Source organism: Labrus bergylta, chromosome 23, assembly GCF_963930695.1.
Source record: "Labrus bergylta chromosome 23, fLabBer1.1, whole genome shotgun sequence".
NCBI lineage: Eukaryota > Metazoa > Chordata > Actinopteri > Labriformes > Labridae > Labrus > Labrus bergylta.
The window spans coordinates 16,362,770-16,386,737 of record NC_089217.1 but is presented as its reverse complement, the minus strand read 5'-3'; the positions used below and the strand labels follow the sequence as shown (position 1 = coordinate 16,386,737).

Sequence of the window (23,968 nt, the reverse complement as noted above, 5' to 3'; positions counted from 1 at the left end):
AAAAAAAACGATGTTCCCTCATCCATATCAAGCATTAATTAAATATCGATCGAATCGAGCTTCACAATATATCGCCCAACACTACTTCCAAGTTCAAATTGAATGCTCCATAACTTATGAAGGGGGACCTGAAGTGTTAAGTGAATGCATGCACATGTTCACTCACTCTCTGCTGCAGTATTGCTCATCATATTCTTTATAGTGTTTGGCTGTAATTTAAGTTAGGATTCTAACCCTAACTTAAATTACAGCCAAACATACCGTCCAGAAGAAGCCATTGGGCGAAACGTTGAGGAACTCTTTTTATAACACTTTTAACTTTCTTTTATTGTTTTATGACAACCTTTTAAATAGTTTTTTTTTAAAAGGACTACGGATTGTTTTTAGAGCCGTTTTATCTCACAGCGTGGTTTTTAACAGCTCCCACAATGGATTTTAAAGTGGATAAACATCAACGAAGGAGACCGGCAGCAAAACCCACCAGAATACGGTGAGTGACAGCGTGTAAGTGTGCACACTGAAGACAGCAAGTCACCACCGTCTGCCCGGAGCTCCAAGGACCAAACATCGCATTTTATCCTGCTTTTATCTGCTTTTACTGGTTTTATGGATCTTATGTGAAAACTGGGGAGCGACGCGAGGGGGACTCCCTCAGTCCCCCCTCCTCCCCTGTCGGGAAAACCTTTCGGTAGGCCTCCACCAGGCCCCCGACCTGTGAGTTTTAAAGACTGGTTTTATTAATAATCCTACTCCCTCTTTGTCATTTTTAGTCACAGCTCTTCCTTTACTCTCCTCCTTTAACTTCTTCTACTGCCTTTATCTCTTTTTACATTTCCTCCACATTTTAATCCAGTTTTAAAACACACCTGTTCGTCCTCCATTTTAGCTCCTGGTTTTTAGCTCTTGTTTTTATTTTCATTTCTTTTATTTCTGGTGCTTCCTCCTGTGTCCGCGGGGGGTGCTACAGATTTTTCACACACTCTATGTGGGGCGTCTATCAGCTGGGATTCCCCTTCTCCAGCTCTGCAGCGATATGCCCATAACTCTCACCAACCACTTTACACCACTGGCTGCTCCTCCTGGCCGGGGGAGGAGGGGGAGCACTAAACACTGCTCCTCTGCCCCCACCCGGGTCCCCGTCCACACTCAACACACACACAGCTCACACCGGAACTCCACACACAAACTAAACAATACTTCAGACTCCTTCAAGCCATTCACCACTCGGATATACTCAATAATACATTTACTACAGGTTCATTCCCACAGGGGATGATGAGGAAGGTGAACCGTCTCACCTCCTTTATCAAACCCTCCTCACCCAACACCATAACATTTGAAAAGGTTAAATCAAACACAGCTAACTGGATGCATAACAACATGTCTATTCTCAGAGAACACTATGACCAAGTCATTGCTGTGGAGCTGGAGACCGTACCCCCTTACAACCAGGAGGTCTTGGACAGGGCCATCGAGTGGGGGAGGGTGAAGTATAGGAGGAAATTCACGTCCTCCTCTGTCGCCACTCTTAGGGACCTCCTAACCAGGGGGCCCCGGAGTGAGGAGGGCCCTCCTGTGCCTCAACTCTCCCCTCTGGACTTTCCCCCACTCCCCCAACCAGCAGGTCCATCCACCACCCACCGTAACCTCCCTCGCCCTCCTCTCTTACCTACTCCTACCTTCCCTCCGTTCTCCTCCTCTGTCCTCCCTACTACCTTACCCCCCCCCAAACCTAACCTTACCCCTGTTCCCTCCTCCTCTCCTAAACCTAACCTTAACCCTGTTCACTCCCTCTCTCCTAAACCTAACCTTACCCCTGTTCACTCCCCCTCTCCTAAACCTAACCTTAACCCTGTTCACTCCTCCTCCCCCTCTCTCTCCACTATACCACACCCTCCTCATCCCGTAAATCTAGCTCACCCCCCTCCTCTCCTCCCCCCACCACTTCCTCAGGTCTCTGTACATTGGGGGGGCAGCGGCGGCATCGGGGCCCGGCGGGGTGACTCATCCCCCATTGCCAAAACACAGCCCCGGACGGCGAGTGAAATCCACCCACTCCCACAGAGTGCACTCGACCGTCTGGGGGTCACGTGGGCTGGGTCCTCTGCCTTCCCCCCTGTCGCCCCCTCCTCCCCTCCCTCTTCACCCCCTTCATACACATACGTCAATAACCGCACTGAACAGACACCGCCTTACAGTAACATTGTTCTACCCTGCAGTAACACCATTTCATCCTCTCCACTTACAGACACACCACATAACCAGCAGAGGGAGCCACGGCCACAGCTGCTTACCACGTAGCCCTGTGTGAGAAACAGCAACCCAGAGGTGGATAACAAATCAATGATGATGAAGGGAGTAACGAAAGCAAAGCTGAAAACAACCCCAACATCTGAGATATCCACCTCTTATGCCACAAGGGCCTCCGTGGCAGCACATGGCTCCCCAAGTAGGCCGGAACCACACACACACCCACGCACTCACAGGAAAATACAGGACTGGTCGTTGGAGGTCCGGAAGAAGACACTCATTACAGGTGACTCCAACCTCTCCCGGATCCGTCCTTTCACAGACCCACACATACAGGTCGACAGTTTTCCCGGAGCAAACTTCCATCACATAGCCAGCATCCTTAAGAAACTCACTCCATGCCACAACACCACACAGCTAATACTCTCAGCCGGACTCAATAACTGCTTATCAGAACATGACCCTACTACAACACTCAAACAACTACAGACCATGTGGAGGACCAGTCAGACCACCTTCCCCAATGCCACCATTTACATCCCCATCATAAACTTTTCAACCAGACTGGACAAACACAAACAGACATTACTAAAAAAGACTTCATGACACAATAGCATCCAAATACAACTTCATACCGGAAATCAACCCTCTACTCTTTCAGACAGGCAAGGACGACATACATTGGACTTCAGACACGGCCGGGATGTTGTTCAGGTACTGGAAACAGCAATTAAACTTGTAACTGGGGAAAACTGTCATACCACAACTCCCCACCAGTCCAACATTACCAACCTCTGTGCCGTTTTCTCCCTCACAGCCGTACAGCTGGAGATATTAGAAAAAGGTCTCACCTTCATCCCCACACCCAACCCACCCACCCGAGCTCAGAGGGGACCTACACATCTTCCACAGGAGGTTGAAGCTCAAAGACAATTTCCGGGGGGAGCAGAGGCGGGAGCCTGTGCCGTTCACTGGACCGTCCCACTGGTCACCAAACATAGACACACTTTCACCTGCCATTTCTCAACTCATCCATAAAAACAACCTCGCACTCACACATTGGCGCCCCCTGCCACACAGAACGCACAACATTAGTGAGGAACATAAACGCATCATCAGAACATTGGGTAATCACAAACACATAGTCATTAAGCCAGCAGATAAGGGGGGCCAAATAGTTATTCAGGATAGGGACAATTACATTTTAGAAGCACACAGACAGTTAAATAACGGCACATATTATAAAACACTGACACACCCACTACAATTAGAGACACAGACACTAGTTAGAAAGATTACAGAAACACTCTACAGACAAAAATTCATCAATTTCAAACAAAAACAATATTTGGACGGTCCCAGTGAGTCCAGGCCCCGCCTGTTCTATCTGCTCCCCAAGATCCACAAGCCTCCTGAGACCTGGACGGTCTCCTCGGTGGTTCCGGTCGGCCGCCCCATTGTTAGTGACTGCAACCCGGAAACATACACCATAACAGAATACATAGACCATTTCATCAACCCACTCACCAAACTTCACCCCAGTTACATTAAGGACACGTCACCTATCACTTTGTTAATAAAATCAAACACCTGCACGTACCCGGTCACACCTTCCTTTTCTCTATTGACATAGATTCACTTTACACCAATATAGAAACACCACTCGGATTAGCTGCAATACAACACATATTTAACAAACACCCAGACCCATCCAGACCAGACAGCCACCTCCTACAGTTATTACAGATCACCCTCACCCGCAACGATTTTATGTTTAACAATCAGCACTATCTCCAGCTGTGCGGCTGTGCGATGGGCCAGAAATATGCACCAGCATTTGTTGACATTTACCTGGCCCACTGGGAGGAAACGGCCTTCACCAAACTCCCCATCAAACCCCTCCTGTATTTCCGGTACCTGGACGACATCTCGAGGCTCGGACATTGGTTTTATCCGTCTCCCCCACGTTTTTAACCCCTACGCAAGAATCGGCACAAACCCGTGGCAGGCCTTGAAACCTAGTACAATTAATGCAGTTTATGCCATCCGATGTAAGGCCTGCCACAGACTCTATGTGGGGGAGACACAGAACGACATTACAGCAAGAATCAAACAGCACTATTATAAAATGAACAGCGGGAATGACACCAGTGTCTTGTATGAACATTTTAAACTCCACGGCCAACACAATGTTGAGAGCATGGGCCTGGAGAGCAACATGGACTGGACCACTGTCCAGAGACAAGCAGCGGAGAGGAAGTGGATCCACCCTCTTAAAACTATAGACCCAACTGGTCTAAATGAAAAATACTAGGGTGGATCCGCTTCCTTCTTTTTAATAAAGATTTTAGTATCTAGAAATGCTGACCTTCTGGTCTCCCGGGGCCTCTCTTTTATAGGCTTTTATCAGGGGGGCTCCCTCTGCTGGCGGGAAACCCTTTTATTCTCTCCCCTTTAATTTATAATTTTAAATCCTTTCTTTCACCCGGCTCTCCCCCTGTATTGGACTTTATGGATTTTATGTGTATTTATGTTTTAATTTTAGAGGTTTTCACTAACATTGTATATAAACACTAACTTATGATTTTAGATCAGGTTTTAAAGCACTTTTTAAAGCACTTTTAACGGCACACTTCTGTGCCATAGCACTTTTTAAATCCATGCAGGGAGGAGTGGCCCTTCTCTTAAATTTCTTATTCCTACTTTATTTTAACTTGGGATCCCGTCGGGGGAGAGTCCTTCTCTTAAACCAAAAATTGTATGAAGCTCCTTTAATAAAGCCTTGGAGTTGTCCAGTGACGGTGCATTGCACTTTTATCCCTAAGTTATTTATTTATTTTTTACATAATTATATATTTATTTATATAATTCCTTTAAAAAAAAGAAAAAAAAGAAGCTCTTACTTTTCTGATTTGTATGTTGGGTTTTAGCTGTTTTAAAACAAGTGAGGGCATATATATTTTTACTTTGATGGGTTTGTGTGTGTTTTATTGACTTATCTTTTGAAAGCACTTATTTTATTGTCTAATGCACTTTATATATGCAGACCTTTAAGACGGCTTTAACTCCTTCATTTCAGGGCACTTTTAAGATCTTTCCTTTATTTATTTATTACTTTTATTTCCTTTAAGTGTTATTAATATATTATTTAGCAGTGGCCGTCGTCTGGATGCTCCTCAGATGGTTTTATCAGAGGCCCTTGGACACCGGAGGCTTTTAATTAACAATTGCGCCGCCACAGTGGTCCAGTCACCCTTTTATCCAAATTTTGAACTGTCTTAGAGGGCTTTTATCAAAATACCGCGGTGTGGTTTTTAAGGAGGTTTTAAACATATTTAATAACCATTGTCCCCCGAGTGCCCGTGCCCCTCGTAGCGTCCCTAGAGGATGCTGCACACCCTACCTAACCCTAATGTCTTAGCCGATGTGAATACAACATGTTGGCATTTGAGTTTACTTTGTCGGCATTTGTAAAGTTTTCCTTTACCCTTTTTCCTTCTGCTTTGTACTTCTGCATGACATTTACTCGGTTTCTTACTGGTTACTTTTTTAACTATGGTTACATCTGTTACAGACATCTGACCAGTTTGATAAATCTTGTTAAAAATAGTCCTCTATTTATATTTTTATATATGAAAGAAGTAGTGCCATCAAAACATATTTTAATGCCCAAACTTAAGTGTAGTCATTTGGGAAGAATGACCTATTTCAACAGTTTAAAGTAACACATTTTAAATTAAATCTAATTTTCAGAGGTGGGACATATAATAAACTTAATATAAAGCCTCTATAAATATCAACTTGATGGGTTGTGAAGCAACAAGCTGTGAGGAGCTTTTTCTATATTTTAATGGAGCTAAATTTAGTCCTTAAAGATTCAAGCTGAAAAGATGATATTTCAACTCATTTGTGTTAGTCTCGTGAAATATTACACATTGAATAACATCTGTATGATACTATATTGTAAGTAGTAATTTAAGAAAATGTGTACTGGAGACAGACAGGGTAAGTGCATAAATGACATACACACATACTTGATGCCATCCCTGCATACGTTGTTGCACCAATTGGGCCAACCCAGTCACAAAAAGTCTGAACACACCCCTGCTTACAAAAAACATCAACGTAAAAAAAAATAAAGGGTCACACATTTTTACATTATTGATCAGTTAAAAGGTCAAATGTAAATTCAGTTGGACATTAAAATACTCTTAAAATGTGACATTTGACTCTGCATTTAAAGAATTATTGGTACAGTCAATATGAAGTGCCTTGTTGTGTTTGATACTTGAAATACCTCCTGAACCATCTGCCTCACTCTACCTCCATATCCCCAAGATGTTATCCTTTAAGAATTATCTGAGCCCAGTTGTTTCAAATGAATCCAGATAAGAATGATCTGGATTAGGTAGTCCAATTGTTTTTCATATCCAGGAGTCCAGTTCACTCTTTTTCACTTTTACCTACCCAGGATCACTAGTCCAACTCACTTTCATCTTTGTTTAAAAATTAAAAAAAAAACATAATTAGCTCAATCTGATCTAAACAGTGACTTTTATAGATGAACCAAAGTATTCTATTGTTTGGCCTAAAAGGTTCAGCAGTGCTCTAAATAGGACCTCACACTGCATACTTCGTCCACAGGGGGGCGCCACAATCCACACAAGTTGAGAGAACCTCTCAGCTGCAACACATTTGATATGTAATGTCATAGTTGACATTTTCTTGTAATCCAGCCTGAATCCAGCACTCAGCTGGTATCACCATAATCCTGAGTTTTTGGATTAAAGAAATCATATAGTCAAAAGTTTAGACAACAAAAACTGAAGGTTTTACCAGTGAACAAAACAGGATTGGATTGGTTTTATCTGATCATGTTTTCCTTTTCTCTTTTAAACAACCTGATTTCAAGATTTGATCCTATCCATATCTTTAATCCTGTTGGATTACTTTACTACCGGGACTTGATGATATCAGGGAAGTATGATGACTTTTTTTAACGTTCGTCTGATCTTCAGAAAATACTTTCTGGGTGCATAGTGCCTCATAATGGTTCATAACGCAGAACAAATGGCATTGCAAGGTTGTGAATCATGCAGATAATCTTTCAAGTCGAGGATTCATGCTGTTAATTATTACAACCCTGATTCCTAAAAGTTTGGATGCTGTGTAAAATTAAAATTAAAATAGAAGGTGATGATTATTTTTTAAAAAGGTTAAAACACCATATCTGATTAAAAATTGCACAAAGACAACATATCAAATGTTGAATCTGAGAAATTCTATCAATGTTTGAAAAATGGACTCCGATTTTAAATTTGAGGCTGAAAGCATGTTTAAAAAAAGTTTTGAAAGTTGCAACAAGGGGACAAAGAGTTGAGAAAGTCTTTCAATAACAGCTATTGATAGAATACATCTCGTGGATGCTCCTGAACACATCATCAGTGATGTAACCTGGGGTCATCGGGTGTTTCGGGTCTTTCAATCATCATACACCCTCGCCCAGGCGAGATGGAACATCTCACAGTTAATAAGGTTAACAGGAAAAAGGTGAGAATCATGATTGGGTATAAAAAAGAGAAGCAGCAGAGTGGCTGAGTCTTTGTGCAGTCCAGATAGGGATGTGTTCAATGTGTTTAAATTGATGAGGTTTAATTACAGTTGTTTCAAATGACTGTGGTACAGTCATCTCCCCAGTATAACTTTAACCCCTCATACAAGAACACGTATAGCTTCACCTGAACAATGAACGAGCACCGCTCTAAACAGTCTCACCTTTCACTACAGTCAAACGAACCATGTTGAAAGACCACATTCCTGTGGTTCAGGATGTTCTTAACATGTCATTCTCAACCTTTCACCATCTGCTCTCATCATGTTGTGTAAGGAGGTGTCTGTTTATAGCTGAGGGATTATAGAGCATCATGTATGTTGTAAGTAGTAATGATCAGTCTTAAATAAAGGCTACTGTTTGTTTAGTGCTGATGTGATTAATATATTGTAACTAAAATTCAACAATGACATATGATCTGATTTAATAGTGCTCTGGCCAGAGTTTTCAGATTGTGAAATATAAAGCACATGTTGTAGGTATACAAGTCACAAAACAAGATCATTTTCTGATGTTGATGATCACAGAAGGATTCAAAAAGGTTTTTTTAAAGAGTTATAAACATTACAAAACTGGATTCTGGATCTTTTACGTGGTTTGACTGTCATGCACAGGGGTGGGCAACTGGTGGCCCCCATCAACCCTCAATGAGGCCCTCAGGTCAATTTTTACATATCAGTTAATTGGAACCATGAAGAAAACATGACAAAATCTGCCATGAAATCCAGAAATATTGCCCATCCCTGTCATGCGTGTATTAAGTTTCAGATTAAAGATATAAACATTTAGTAAAACATTTTTATTTCTTTTCCATATGGGTGTCTCCACCACCTTGACATATTTCAGCACTCAATGGAGATGCGTTGTTTTTGCAGAGTTTATGCTTCAGGCCCGTACTTCAGTTACTGTCAAACTGGTTTCTTATCTGTTCAGTTGTTGTTCAGCTGGCGTTTATGTTATTGCAACCAACTGTTAAATGTAGGGAGGCAACATTCTTATGAAGGGCATCATTCGTCTTGATAACAGAACTTCTAACCTTGATGACTTTATGAAGCTTCTTTATCACTTTTTTGGCGCTTCTTGTTATGACAGGTTGTCTTGTTTTCTGAGTAAAAGGTTTACTTTTTTTAATTTGGATTTCCGTCACATCACAGAGATTTCACCACTGTGTTCACTCCAAATTAATCTCTTCTGAGGTAAGCTGTAATATTCTTTATTTTGTTTGGGTGAAACTTGTGTTTCATTTTATAGACGCTGAGAAAACAACATGTTTCCATTAGTGTCTACTTTGAAGGTATTTTTTTTAACATTTTCTGTACCTCTTTTATGCTGCATGCTTTAAGCTTCTTGCTTCTGATTTTTGTTTTTAATTGAACCCCTGTATCACATTTACTTGTTTTGTTACTGGATACTTTAGGGATAGGAAATACTCTTCACTGTTTGAGTTCAAGCTCTGATATAAAACCCCATGTCATATATCATACTTTATCAATCTATGATCCCATCAGTTAAAAAGCACATGTTCAGTTTGATAAATCTAGTTAAAAATAGTCCTCCATTTAGAGGTAGTACAGTGCCATCAAAATATATTTAAATACCCAAAAATAAGTGTCGTCATTCGGTAAGCATGAGCTATTTGAACAGTTTCAATTAAATTACTGTAGACATGCTATCATATATGCTGAAGCTGTGAGACACAGAGTTGATGAGCTTAATTTAATGTTGTCTAAAATTATACATCATGATTTTTAGAATCATTGATTTTTTAATCTACAAAGTAACAAGTGAAACTGAAGAAAAAACACTGAGGAATAAATGGAATAGAATTAGAATCTGAAATGTAAATGTGTTAAAGTATAAAGTAACAAAATAGTACCAGTTAAAATGTCTACTTAAAAACAATCTTTAGTTAGGTATTAAGGTCTTTTACCTGCTTTTTGTAAAGTGTGTCGAGATAACACTTGTTATGAGTTGAGGTTATAGAAATAAAAAATGATTGATTGATTGATTGATTAGACTAAATGTACATGTTTCCTTCGTGCCTCCATTACTGCGTGCCTGCAGGTAAACTAACCCTACCTTAAGTCAACCTTTTGTCCTCAAGTGACTTCAGTACATTTCATAAGACCATGTAACCTTGGCACACCTGATTGTGAGAATTTGACCATCAGTATGAACATTGTAATTATGTTCCTGTCAAACCTCTAGCACCAAAAAGTTGTTTTGTTGTACACTACCTGTTTGGTAACATATAATTATAACATTCTCGATTGACAAGATTAGTTTGATGTTGAAAGGTAGACATGATGACACTATGAATATTCAGAGGTTTCATTTTATGACTGAGTTAAGTGACTTCCAGAAGAATTCATATGATAAACTTAACACAGAGTCTGTTTCCCCTTTTTGTTGTTTTAATCCAGTACCAGAGGACTCACCATGTGGCTAAAAGGTTTTATAAGTAATCATGTCAACATGAAACTTCTGAAGACCTGTGTCATCCTTCTCCTTCTGACTGTGTTGTTCTTTGTATTAAGAAACATGGACCTGCTGCAGGTGAGAACTGGGATAAGTGGCAACAATGTTTTTTTGTGAGTCAGATTAAAGGGTACTATTTTCAACAGTGTCTTTTAATTTACTAAAAGGCCTCATTCACCAAGATCTGTGCGACAATTTACACATAAATAAAGTAGAAATCAAGTATGTCCTCTGTAAATGTCTCTCTGAGTCATGACTGTCTATTAGTGAGAAGCAGAGTCCTGCTGGCTGTGTTGTTGTTGGAGCCGTGTTTACATCATGTTTACATGAGTATAAAGCTGTTTCAGTCAGGACTGGACAAAATAAGAATAACATAGCCAACACACTGTTTATTTAAATGTCAGATAAGTGTCTTTAGGCCTTTCTGTGTCAATTTATATGCAATATGAAGATAAGAGTTAACCACTGTGCTAGTAGTCATATATAAGCTCAAGTCCATTTACAATTTCTGTTTAATTACTACAGCAGCACAAAATTGTTAAATGGACTTATATAGCGCTTTTCTAGTCTTCTGACTACTCAAAGCGCTTTCACACTGCATGTCACACCTATCCACACCCTGACGGCAAAGGTTGCTATGTAGTGACATTATCAGAAGTAACTAATCCCATTCATATGGCGCTGACGAAGGGGTTAAGTGTCTTGACCAAAGACACATCAGACATGTTGCTGCAGGAGCTAGGGACAAACAATCGACCTTGCGCTTGAGAGATGACGACTCTACCAACTGAGCCACAGCCACATCTAAAATAGAACTTGCCCCCGGAACCCCCTAGGTGGTTCTGTGTCCTCCTGCCATAGCCTCATAAAATCCTGTGAGAAACACTCTAGACCAGGGGTGCCCAAACAGTCGATCGCGCTCGACAGGTAGATCGCTGACTGATTCTCAGTCGATCGAGATGTTTAGTCAATATAAAATACAATTGTAAAATAGAAAAGTGATTTCAATTTCATCTCATTGCAGTGTTTCCCACACACGATACCTGTGTTGGGAGCCCAAGTATACTTCCGACCTGTTTGTATTTAATTTTTCATTTATTCATGAAATTGCTGCGTGCATGAGAGAGCGAGCGAGAGAGCGAGAGAGAGAGAGTGCGCGCGCAAGAGAGAGTGCAGGCATGCGCAAGGACGTGCAGGTAAAACCGGGGGGGTAAATGTTTTACCAAAAAGTCATATATAGAAACTATGCTACGAGTATTAAGCGCATTTGATGAAGCTGCAGCTACTTTTCTCTGCTCCTCTCTGCTGTCATGACTGTGAGCATCGCGGGGGACGAGACACACCAACATACAACGCAAACGCACACACACACACACACACACACACACACACACACACACACACACACACACACACACACACACACACTCACACACGCACACACTTGCACTGGAGCGCCAGCCACCACGCGAACCTTTTTACTTTTTACTTTTAGTGCTACAGCACACAGTTGATCCGTGATCCGTACGGACCGAGGCGGGAACACACGTGACCCGGTCAAACAGTCGGTTGGACTTTACTCCGTTCACTCTCACCGTGTCTGCAGCTAATTTAACAAAAGCAAAATCATCTCACAGCAGCCTGCTGTAGTCTGTGAACATCTCCACACAGATTAAAGTTGTTTGTTGTAAACTAAATTAAGGGGAAAACATATGTGATATAAATACAAACTTAATATTAAAATGTAGCCTACCCTAAAATAAGAGTTTTAAAAAAAGTATGTCGATATTGCATTATTTTTTACAGAACTCTCATTTATTATATCTGATATTATTTTCTGTTTGTTGTGTGAGTATTAAATGCATTTGGAGGCTGTCGGTAAAGGCTACGGCTCACTGTGTGGACTGGTAGATCTCTGCAGACTGGCAACTTTAAAAGTAGATCTTGGTTTAAAAAAGGTTGGGCACCCCTGCTCTAGACTAATGCTTTGAATTGGAAATTACAATTAAAAAACAAAAATCAAATACACGATTTAATAAGCTACAAGGTTGTAGATAATAATGCACTTTTTCAGACTTATGTACTAAAGCTAGAATCATAGCATATATCTCCAGCGAAAGGATATGAACAATAGGCTGGTCAGAGCAATGAAACTCCCGGGCTTCTTGCCTTCTTCCCCTAGTAAAAGACTATTGCCCTTAGGCATCGTTTTAGAGACATTTCAGTGACTTCCAGCAGCTTACAGTTTACAAATCAACAGTTATGATTAATCCTTATTCTTTTAGAAAAATCACTTATCTTTCTTTCAGTTTATTTTATTGAAGTAAATTTGTTCGATGCGTCTTTGTCACCATCTTCTTTTTCAACCCCTTTCCAGCTACATTATGAAGAAAACTCTACCATCGTCCCTAAGAAAGTGACCTCTGCTCCTCCCACTGCTCCTCCCACTGCTCCTACCACTGCTCCTCCCAGGCCTGATGATTTCTGCACCTTTAAGCCACTGTCTTTGGCAGATGCTGAGGAGGAACGCCTGTTATTAGATTCCATTGCTTGGCCTGAATCTCCACGTCCGCCACCTTTTTTTTTATTAAACCAGACAAGTGATCCCGCCCACAGCACCTTCACCATTCTCCCAGGGAGGGGTGGAGTAGAGCGGCACATAGGAGACCAGCTGGAAGTTATGATACAAATGTACGACTTCCAAGGAAACCCCAAGAAGTCTGGAGGAGATGTCTTACTTGCCCGGTTGCACAACAGGGCACTTGAAGCAGGTGTGGCCGGGCGAGTGGTGGATCACCTTAATGGCTCCTACTCTGCTGTATTCCCTTTACTCTGGGAAGGAAGTGCACAGGTTGAGGTAAAGGTCAAGGCTTAAAATGGTATTGTAAAACAAGTGATGGTAAAGGAATCACCTAATGTTATTGTCCTGTAGGTCATTTAATTCCAAAGTTCAGAGTGCTATCTGCCACTGGGCGGGTAAATGTTTTACCAAAATGTCATAAAAACTATGAGTAATAAGCGCGTTTTATGTAGCTGCAATTACTTTTCCCTGCTCCTCTCTCTGTCGTCATGACTGTGAGACACACCAACATGCTGCACAAACACACACACACACACCCCCACACACACACACACACACACACACACACACACACACACACACACACACACACACACACACACACACACTCACACACTGGAGCGCCTGCCACCACGCGCAGTTATTTAGAGTATTACAAGTTCAACTTTCCAGCTAGTAGAGAGTTGACCAATTCCATCAATCTCTCTTACGTTTTTAAGTTAAGTAAATTATTAACTTTAGTCAGCTGGCACCAAAAACACAGATGAATTATCTTGGAAACATTGATTCAAATGAAACAAACAAATGAAACAAATGATACAGTAGCAGCAGTAGCTCAGTCTGTAGGGACTTGGGTTGGCTGCCGGTTCAAGTCACGGTGCCGACGAAATATGGAAGTTGGTCTGGTAGCTGCAGAGATACCTGAGCACTGCCTAGGTGCCCTTGAGCAAGCCACAAAGTCCCCTCCCCACCACATGTTGCATGATTAACAGAGTGTAAAAACAGAATTTCCCCTTGATCTTAATCTTAAATAAAAAATAGCAGGCAAAGGGTGTATGCTATAATTTGAAAACTCTTGTGTTTTGTTTTATCAGGTAACGCTTGTCCACTCAAGCGAGGCTGTCACAGTTCTGCACAGGCTGAATAGAGAACATCCTGAAAGGGTTCTCTTTAAAAGCCTGTTCCGCTCAGGTTCAATCTCTGAAACTGCCTCCTGTAATGTTTGCCTACGTCAAACCAACCAGCCACAGTGCAACTACACTGACCTCCGTACAGGCGAGCCTTGGTTCTGCTACAAGCCAAAGAAACTGAGCTGTGATGACAGGATTAACCACATGAGAGCCGGATTCAATGTAAGACTCAAGGACAAAGAGGAGAAGCTTTTCCAAAGGTGAGGGAGCACAGCAGTAGAAAAGTTGCATCTAGTTTTACATGTAATGACTTTAAGTATGTAGTATGTGTCACATGGTGGAGAATGTTGTGTTTGTAACTACAGGTGGCAAAGATGAAATGTATAATTTAAGATAATACCTATCAAAACACTTAATCTGAACAATTAAAGTTGACTCTAATCAACAAAACTATGAAGTGTATATTTTCATTCCAAATATGGAGTGATTTATTATGACTAAAGTGTTACCATTTGGTAAATCACTTCTGACATTTATATATTGTAGTGTGTTTAAGAGATTCTTAATCATGGCAGTTTTTCCCACCCAGCAAAATCAACCTGAAAGTCTTCATTCACTCTTCAGGACCAGCCAATGTTACTGTGCTGCCTCCAAGGAAAGGTAAAGCACAGCTTTTCTACTTCCACCTTTAAAAGATATCCATGTGACCTTGAAAATAAAAAATACTACACAATAAAAAAAAAAAAGTGACAATAGCTGTTTATCTCTGTGCCTTGTAGAGAGCATATCACATATAAGGCAAAAATAAATAAATGAAACAGATTCCATCTACAAAACTGAGATAGAGCTGGAAGCGTTTACTTCATTCATGCTCAAAACAAGATTTATTTTATGCAAAATACGATAGGGGTTATCGCAACCGGCTCACCTTTACAGGTACTCTCCCCTACACCATCTGTGAGCCAGTGGAATCGCTCTCTCCTTTTCCCTCCCTCAAGGCACCCCCTCCAAACTGGAAATGAGTTGAGTGGCTTATGCAGGTTTTCAAATGGGCACCCCCCTTCCTCGATGTTTCATTGATTTAAGCCCATGACATCTCGGGGGGGCTCGACGGTAGAACCAGCATCCTGGTACTACCCCCGCAGTTTGCCACTCAACTCTGATGTTTTCCCTCCCCAGGTTTGCTCTGCAAGTGCTCATTCCGCTTCATCCAAATCCACCGGGATGTTGCCTCTGCCTGCTTGGTGATGTTGGCTATCAGCCGCTTCCTAGCCTGGCCTTCAATTCCAAGCAGTCCAAGAGCTCTCCAGAGCGACTGTCCTGCGAAGCCCCTGCAGCCGACCTCCACCGGCAGGTTCCATGCCTTCCACCCATTACGCTGGCTGTCGAGGATGAGATTCTGATATTTCTTGAGCTTGCACTCATGTGCTTCCTCCATCCTCTCTTCCCAGGGTACTGTAAGTTCCATTAGGATCACTTGCTTGGTACCTTTAGACCAGAGGACAATGTTGGTTCTGAGGTTGGTAAGGGTTATCTCCTCTGGAAATTTGAGCTGCTGCTTAGGTCAGCCCGCATCTCCCAGTCACTTGCCGTGCCCAGGACTCCCTTAGTCCTCAACTCTGCTGTTGTTGTTGCACTTTCCCCTGACCTGAGAAAGTGGATGAAACGAGGACCATCAGTACGTTGTTTTGGCCTCTTTCTGGCCTGTTCCACACCAGCAGCCAGTTGTGTCAGGATCTGGTCGTGTCGCAACCTGAATTTCCCATTCGCCAGACTTGACCCACACGAGGAGAGGACATGCTCCAGGTTAGCTGGCCTTCCACAGAGCGTGCAGCAGGGCCTTTCGGCCAATCCCCATGTGTGGAGGTTTGATGGAGTCGGCAGGACATCATACACGGAACACAACAGAAACTTGATCCGGTGTTCTTCCATGCTCCAGATGTCCTTCCAAGTCAGTGCCCTTTCTCGCACACTCTCCCACCTCGTCCAGCTGCCCTGTTTGTTCATGGCTACTGCCTTGACATGTCTGCCTTCCTCCTCTGCCCTGCGTACCTCCCTTTGAACCATGCCACGGCGTTCCTTTGGATTAGCCTTTTTCCAGTTTGCCTTAGTGGAGCAACCCAGGCCTAGCCTGCCCTGGGCTACTGCCCCAACAATGTCAGCATGGTGAAGGCAATCCTCCGCCTCCCTCAGCGCTCTGCTGGCTGACCACTTGCAACCTGTTCTGACCTCAATATCTGCCTGGCGAACTCTTGCATCTTTGCTGTCTCGCAGCATCATGGCCTGGCGGGTTTTTGTTGCCTTGTACTCCTCCACTACTGATGCAGCTGCAGCTTGCTGCCTGTGCTGTACAGGCCAATGGAACAGAAGCTTCTTGGGACCCCCAGCCATCTCCTCAGGTAAGTGTCAGGAGTGTGAGGAGATAGTTCTATTGTACTATTAAAAATTTTAACTATTTAACAACTGCAACGTTTTGCTTTTAATAATTAATATTTTCTTATAAAAGGTATTTTTCCTTAAAGAGCATATTGCAGGTTAAATCTTTTTGTAAATTAACACTTAACATTGTCTGGCAAAGGTTGTAGAATAAGTCAATGTTTGATTTGATATTTTATACAACACAAAAGGGCAAAAGATTAGAGGAGAAAGTGGCCGTTTTCTGTATTGCTGTTTAGAACGTTCTTTTTTTTATCAACATCACGTCATATACAAGGGGCAACCTCCGGTCTCGAAAAATGAAGCCTATGCGGAAGTACAAAAAACTGCAGTTCCTCGAGGTTCCGCTTGAGGTTGGCTGCAGAAGCGCCGGAAGTGCCATAAGCCCACAGCCAAAAAAGCCCGTTTTTACCACAGGAATCAACATGTTTACAGCCTGGTTCAAAAAACGAGATATATCTGAGAAGCTGACGGCTCCTTCTCCTCACACTGTGGGGGGGGGGGGGGGGGGGGGGGTGGGGTGAATTTTTTTATAACTCATCGGATTTTATTCTATGAAGGAAAACGGCTATGCCCATATTTGGTTGTGTCAGATTTGATTGACAGCTCTGCGCGCTGCATCTGTCTGTCAGGTCAGCAGGTCACGAGGCTAACAGCTTGATCCGTCTGATTTCTCCTCTTTCTTACTTCGTTTGGAGAGTTTGTTTAACACATATCTGACAACATACATGGCTTGCTGTGCGGTTAACAGACCATCCAACAAGTTGATGCTTCAGTTTTCTTCGGTAAGTGATATAGTAGTGTTATATTTACTGCATACTTGTGTGTCGGTATTTATATTTACGGACCTAGCTTGTTTAGCATTAGCTTGTAAACCAGTCGACGAACTGTGTAGCTAATTATTTACGGTCAATGGTTTAGAAATGTTTGTTGTTAAGATGTTGAAAATGAGTTTGTGTGATGTTAGAAGCTAACGGTTCACCTCAGTTGTTATCTGACGTTATGATGAATGTTATACTCCACGTAAATGTGGACATTAAAAAACAAACTTTGTGTAGTAATTATCCGTCAGTAACATAAACTGAACTGAACCTAATATGCTGTGTAGGTTATAGAGGATGACATTAAAGTTACATGGTTGATGTAGTGTCTTAAGATTTGAGCAAACTGTTAACAAATTAAAATAAATTCACTTTGTAAGAGCATCTGTAACCATTAAGAACTATATTAATAACCATATTAATTTTCACTGAACTCATACACAGAATATAGCAGTAGAAATATCAATAACATATGAAATATGTATGAAAATAAGATTTAAAGCACATAGATATAAAGTATAAGAAATAGTTTGAAGAATACAGCCATGTACTGAGCTCATGTTAATAATAAATGAGTTACTGTATGTTCTGTACTAAAGCACAGAGACTGTTAATGATTTAAATAATTCAGGTTATATTTGTTTCATGTTAAGATGAAGTACTATCCACAATAAACTGCTTAATTTTTCCTCACAAAATCTGAGACAATTTGATGTGGAATATCATTGTGTGAGTGAGAGAGCTGAAAATAGCATGACTACAATAATGTTTATCTTCTTAACTTTGAATAGATGTTGATTACCTGAATACTGTACCTTTGTTGTCTGGGTAGTACACTGTTGAATTTATAAATGTACTCTTACACACAGATGAATACAGAAAAATAGATGAGAACAAAAAAAATGATTTAATGAATAACTGATATTTTCTCTCTTTCTTTGTCATCCTGAAGACCCCTCACTAAAAGTCCATGTTCTCCTGGATCCATGTCACATGCTCGAGCTTCTTCTGAATGACTTTTCAACAGTCGAAGTTCTGGTGAGAGAAGATGGCCAGCAGATAAGACGGCAGTACATGAAGGAGCTCCACAGGCTTCAGGAGGAGGAGGAGGGTTTGCACCTTGGAAGACTGTATTCATGCTGTTCAAATAAAACTAGATCTCCTCCAAACAACTTGCAATCAAACCATTTTCTTCCCATTTTAAAACCCTTTGTCCAGTTTAGATGGGAGAAGTTGATATTATGTGATATTGATCAGGGAAGACTACATTTCTAAATCATTTTTAACTGTGTTTTTATTCACAAGTTATTGATCTTATTTACTCTCCATGTATCTTGATTTAAGAATGGGGCTGTGTTTAAGGGCATTTTTTTGCAATGACTCTGTTCCATCCCACTTTCAGAAATGAACTGCATTAGTATTTGGTAAAAGAAAATGTCGAAAGAATAAGAAGTTGTGTAAAAGTAGACTTCCTTCCCTAAGCTATTGAGTTTAGCATTAATGCACATTTTAGTCTTGTCAATTCAAATCTGAAATGTATACTCATAAGTAGACATAAAGGAGTGCATTTATATAGAAATATTTATTTAATCTGAAAAACAACATTAAAAAAAATCTGTTTTTACAGCAGAGATGAACATGTTTACAGCTTGGTACAAAACAAACAAATAGGTGTGATTAGCTCATGTCTCGATGGACACACACTCTACGGGGGGTGAATGTTTTGATGACTCATCAGTTTTGATTTGATGAAGGATAAGAGTTATTCACAATAAGGCTTGTAGCTGACCAGCTTGACAGGCGGGCGCAGTGTAACGGTTTGTCAAGAGGCTTAAAACCCGCCTCAGCTCTCAGCCTGTGGGTGTCATCACTCAGGCCACCCGGGGGAGACCTCCCTCACAGCGAGTTGTTGAAGAGAAGCAACTGAAGTCCACCCCAGAAGAACCAACAAATACAGATGTTGTTGAGGCTCAGGTTTCTTCCTCTGTCTCTGCAGCTCTCTGGGAACCTCGACGGACCAGTCACCAATAATCCACACTGTGTCTATAGGAGAAATACAAAGGTGTTCAATTAATGCCTCAGACAAAATGTACAGTTAACTACATGTGACAGCTCAGGCTGTTTTTTTGTTATGAGCCACATCTGAAGGAATAATATTGAACAAGGTAGCTGCAACTCATGATAATAGATGCCAGTCTTAAACACTATTTTTTCTAATAAAGTTTTTGGTGTGAAGCTGACACTGTCCACAGACTCCATGACTTCACGGGGTTCAATAGAAAACAAATGTCTTGTAATAAATACTAAATAATTATTTTTCAATTGTCATGTTCACCTCATCGCTGTTGACATCAGTAAATATAAAACACAGACATTCCTCTTTTTGTCAGAACAGTAACATGAACTGTATGCTTTGTAATATTGATTTCTTCTGGATGTCTCATATTTATTTACAGTTTATGGATAAAACTTTGTTAATGTATTTCTCTGCTAACACTGACAAAGTCTAACTGCTCTGACAAATAACTAATAACCATGACTGTATATTTAAAAAAGTGTAGTTTTAAGACTTTAATTAAATATTTGGGTTGAATATAATTAGTTTTAACTGTGTTGTATAAAAGTTAAATGTTAACTTACTGTTTGTAGAGTTTTCTCAGGACGAGCAGGAGTAGGGGATGATAGCAGCCTAGCCGTTAGCGATGCTGTCAAGTGGACTGCTAACGTCGAGCTGAATGGGTGGAGTTAAGTCCCGCCGGTCCCGCCTTACTGCTGTCGTTAGGTTGATCCGAAGTTAGGTTGAGACTGCAAATCCAATATGGATGCGGCCGTCGATTGGACTCATTTTCTGTAACAGACGGGTCAGGGTTCGTCCAGTAATATTTACAGTCTATGGTCATATATGATGTCATCTTAAGTCTCAAGTGAAATAAGCAAGGTCAAGGAGAGACCTTGTTTTGGGTTTTTTATGGGATCTGTTGACAATATATTTTAAAACAATGACTTTAATAACTTAAAGGTTATTTTGATCAATATTTCTTAGGGCAACCTGAGGTCGATCAAGGCAGTGGGAAGTCTGGACTCTCTGGGTATTACTTCCATGGTGTGTGGCGATCACTAGGTGGCACCAAAGTCCACCAATTCAACAACTCCTCTGCCATCAGTCAGTGTCTGAAAGGAAAGGTGGTCCACATGTATGGAGACTCCACCCTTAGGCAGTGGTTTGAGTACCTTGATGCTTCACTTCCAGGTAGTTAATACACATTCATTTCAGGTGACAGTTTAATATTATTTATATAACAGCTAAACTTGTTCCTTCTGTCATACTTTCAGATGCTAAGGAGATTAACCGGAATAGTCCGAAGAAAACTGGACCTTACATGATATGGGACAATGCAAAAAACATCTTGGTAACATACCGTGTCCATGGTCCTCCTCTTAGTTTTATCTACGTCCCAACCAGTGAGCTGCGTTACATTTCCAATGAAATTGACGGGTTGGTAGGTGGCACCAACACAGTTGTAGTTTTTAGCATCTGGGCCCACTTCAGCCCTTTCCCAATTGAGCTCTACATCAGACGGCTTCAGAGCATCCGCAGGGCGGTGATTCGTCTGTTGAACAGGGCTCCAGACACACTGGTGGTCATCAGGACTGCAAACCTCAGAGGTTTAACACCTTCTGTATCGTTAAACTACAGTGACTGGTACACACTACAGCTGGACAAGGTGCTAAGAGCTGTGTTCAAAGGACTTAATGTTCGACTAGTGGACGCTTGGGAGATGACTCTGGCCCACCACCTGCCTCACAACATTCACCCAGGCCGTCCTATTGTTAAGAATATGATTGACATTATCTTGTCCTACATATGCACCAAATAGGGCTAATAGATGTGCATTTGTTATGAGCAGGTTAAAGACCTCAATCTTTTTTACATTGTGTTACAGTATAGCAGGTAAACTCTGTGTTATCTGCAAAGACCCAATAGTAATCCATCACAGCACTTAGCAACATTTAGCAAAGTTACAGTGGCAAGGAAAAACTGTCTTTTTACAAACCGAAACCTTGAGCAAAACCAGATTCATGTTTAACAGCCAACTGCTGAAACAGTGTTGGGCTTGAAAGTATGTGTTTTATTAGCAGTAACAGTTAGGCATGATAATAGACTGATCAGTCTAATATTAACGTTAGTAACAGTATGATGAAACAGTTAGGACTGCTTATGTTTGATCATGTGTATGTTTTTATCAGACCTCCGAAGGACTTTATATTTTTATTTTTATAAATCATGATTAAAATGATAATTTTGGTCATGTAAAAAAACATGTTTGTTGTGTTGAACTTTCGTGCACGGCCTGAATACACCCTCTTTTGAGAAATAGAAATATCGCATGCTGGTCCATCCATGCTCAAACTGCCTGCAATCCCTAAGTACAACGAGAAGAGATTACCATAATAGGGAAATGGGGAGCTTAAAATGCTTATGAAGAGTAATAATGGTTTGAATATGAACTTATTGTTAATCGCATTGTGTATTCATTTAGAGGGAATTAAAAGTAGTTGAAAAGTCAGTACCTTAGAAATTACCTCATGAAAAATGAAACAGAACCAATTGTTAACAGATTTTTCAAACAAAAAAAATGTGTTTTATTAATAAAGAATGATCTCTGTCTAAATGCATAAAAGACCTAGATGGTCTAATTTACATGCTACACAAACATAGGCCGAAATACACAAACATGCACAAACAGGATCCTCTGGACATGCATTAATAATGAGGTCTCAGAGTGAGTGGGCTGCCCACAGCAAGCTCTCCAGAGCAGTTTCAGGTTCGGTGCCTTGCTCAAGGGCACCTCGGCGGTGCTCAGGAAGTGGACTGATGCCTCTCCAGCTACCAGATCAATTTCCGGACTTGGTCCGGGGACTTGAACTGGCAACCCCTCCGATTCCCAACCCAAGTCCCAACAGACTGAGCTACTGCCACTCTTGGTTGTCGCTAATGCTAAGCTACATGCTATGCTACATGCTATGCTACATCAGAAGCAATACATAACATTTAATAACAAGGCTAATGCTAATGTTACACATAGTAACTTCAGTACACCCTGTTACTTCAAATACATACTGCAACCACATGCTAACAGAACAACAAAAGGCTAACCACATTGCAATTGCAATACATGGTAAATAAGCATACAGCAAGTGACTGTCCTCTGCTCTTGAAGCAAATTTGTCGAACCACTGTGCCGAGGCATGGTTTGGTCACGTGACTAGTGACATTCGAAGCAGTTGAAGGCTTCGAATGTCATACGAATCACCTGATTGGTGATTACCCCAATCCCCTACCCCGGAACATACTCAAGTATGTTCCGGGGTAGGCTATCCCTATTTAGTGTGGTTCATTTGAATTTTTTTCGAGAGTAGGTTGGTTTTTTCGCTGTTGTTGCTGTTGGTTGCTTAAAGAGTTAGTAGTGTTGTATCAGATTACGTATTTTGTAGAGAATCAGTGTAGATAGATAGACCCGGATAATAAGGTAATTACCAGTGTTATTTTGATTTCACTTGTAGCCTATTTACCCTGGAAACCCCCTTAAGGGCAAGCCCTCAAGTACAATGATGTCGCTGTAGAAAACATAATTACACAATTGTTGTCCTTGATGTACATGCCTGTAGTAGCCAATGCCAAATTTCAATGGGGTGGAAAATTACATATGAATGCATTCAAATTATGATTGACTTTGCTAACTGATTGTTTCACAGGTCCAGTGTGTGCTGTTTGATTCGAGGCTGTCATACAGCAACAACACCTCGTCCATGCTGAGGCACTTGTAGCGTATACAATTATAATACGGGGCACCAGCTTTAAGAATAAGCACAAGACTATTAACCTTAATTATAGTAATGAATTAATAAATGAATCTGTCTCATATTATCAGAGTAAGTTCTCAAGTAGTTTAAAACCAGAAAAATACACAGACAAATTACAGAATTTTTATGTGTAAAGTTTAAAGGTCCCATATTATGCTTTTGCTGGTTTTATATGCCCTTTAGTGTGCTTTCCAAGTGTCCTGTGCATGCTTAGGCACATCTATGTGCAAAAATTCAAAGTCCACGGAAACGCGGCTTCTCCTACGTTCTCCTGTTAGCTGTAGCATTAGTCACATGTAACGCTCAGTTCTAGGCCCCCTCGATAAACATTTGTCAGTCCGACGTCATTGTCAGTGTGAGATCACTGATCTAAGCCCATTGGCTCGTTGTGGCAAGCCTTGCAGCTCATGTTGAAATTTCCGAGACGTGTGCTGAGCAACTGACCAATAACGACAGAGCGGATCGGCAGACCAATCAGAGCAGACTTGGCCCACGTGGGGTCTAACAGTGGGGGCTCAGCAGAGCGTAGCTGACGGACTCAGAGCGTAGAGGGAGCAAGGAGGAGCAGTATGAAAACAGACACTTTTTTCGGACTTTAGCTATTATGAACGTACAAAAGTAGGTAAATAGATTAAATATACAAACTCCAAAAAGGGCAGAATATGGGCTCTTTAATATAGAAAATGGTGAACAAGATATATGAATAAAGTAAATATGCAAAGAATATAATTGCAACAGTGATACTGACATGACAACGTAAATAAGAGAATGTTAATTCTTGATTTCTAAGTTTGAT

General features: G+C 41.2%; 1 protein-coding gene and 1 long non-coding RNA gene across 2 annotated transcripts; both read left to right on the top strand.

The window, feature by feature from the left end:
- The first annotated feature begins 8,850 nt into the window (after positions 1 to 8,850).
- LOC110004852 (NXPE family member 3-like) lies at positions 8,851 to 21,985 on the top strand. Its single transcript, XM_020660349.3, has 7 exons — positions 8,851 to 9,057; positions 10,285 to 10,417; positions 12,717 to 13,196; positions 14,015 to 14,310; positions 14,640 to 14,710; positions 20,351 to 20,557; positions 20,641 to 21,985. Exons 2-7 carry the CDS (start codon positions 10,301 to 10,303, stop codon positions 21,183 to 21,185), a joined length of 1,716 nt encoding a protein of 571 aa, XP_020516005.2. The 5' UTR covers positions 8,851 to 9,057; positions 10,285 to 10,300; the 3' UTR covers positions 21,186 to 21,985.
- On the top strand, positions 17,015 to 19,905 carry LOC136177666 (uncharacterized). The gene is made up of 2 exons (XR_010665176.1): positions 17,015 to 17,271; positions 18,260 to 19,905. It is a non-coding gene; the product is annotated as an uncharacterized lncRNA (long non-coding RNA).
- Positions 21,986 to 23,968: the final 1,983 nt, after the last annotated feature.

Bases quoted from the DNA above. Each gene is read 5' to 3' on its own strand.
- LOC110004852 (XM_020660349.3), top strand. From the start codon at position 10,301: ATGTGGCTAAAAGGTTTTATAAGTAATCATGTCAACATGAAACTTCTG. The intron at 10,418-12,716 runs GTGAGAACTGGG...ACCCCTTTCCAG, and splicing joins GAAACATGGACCTGCTGCAG to CTACATTATGAAGAAAACTC. The intron at 13,197-14,014 runs GTAAAGGTCAAG...TTGTTTTATCAG, and splicing joins AAGGAAGTGCACAGGTTGAG to GTAACGCTTGTCCACTCAAG.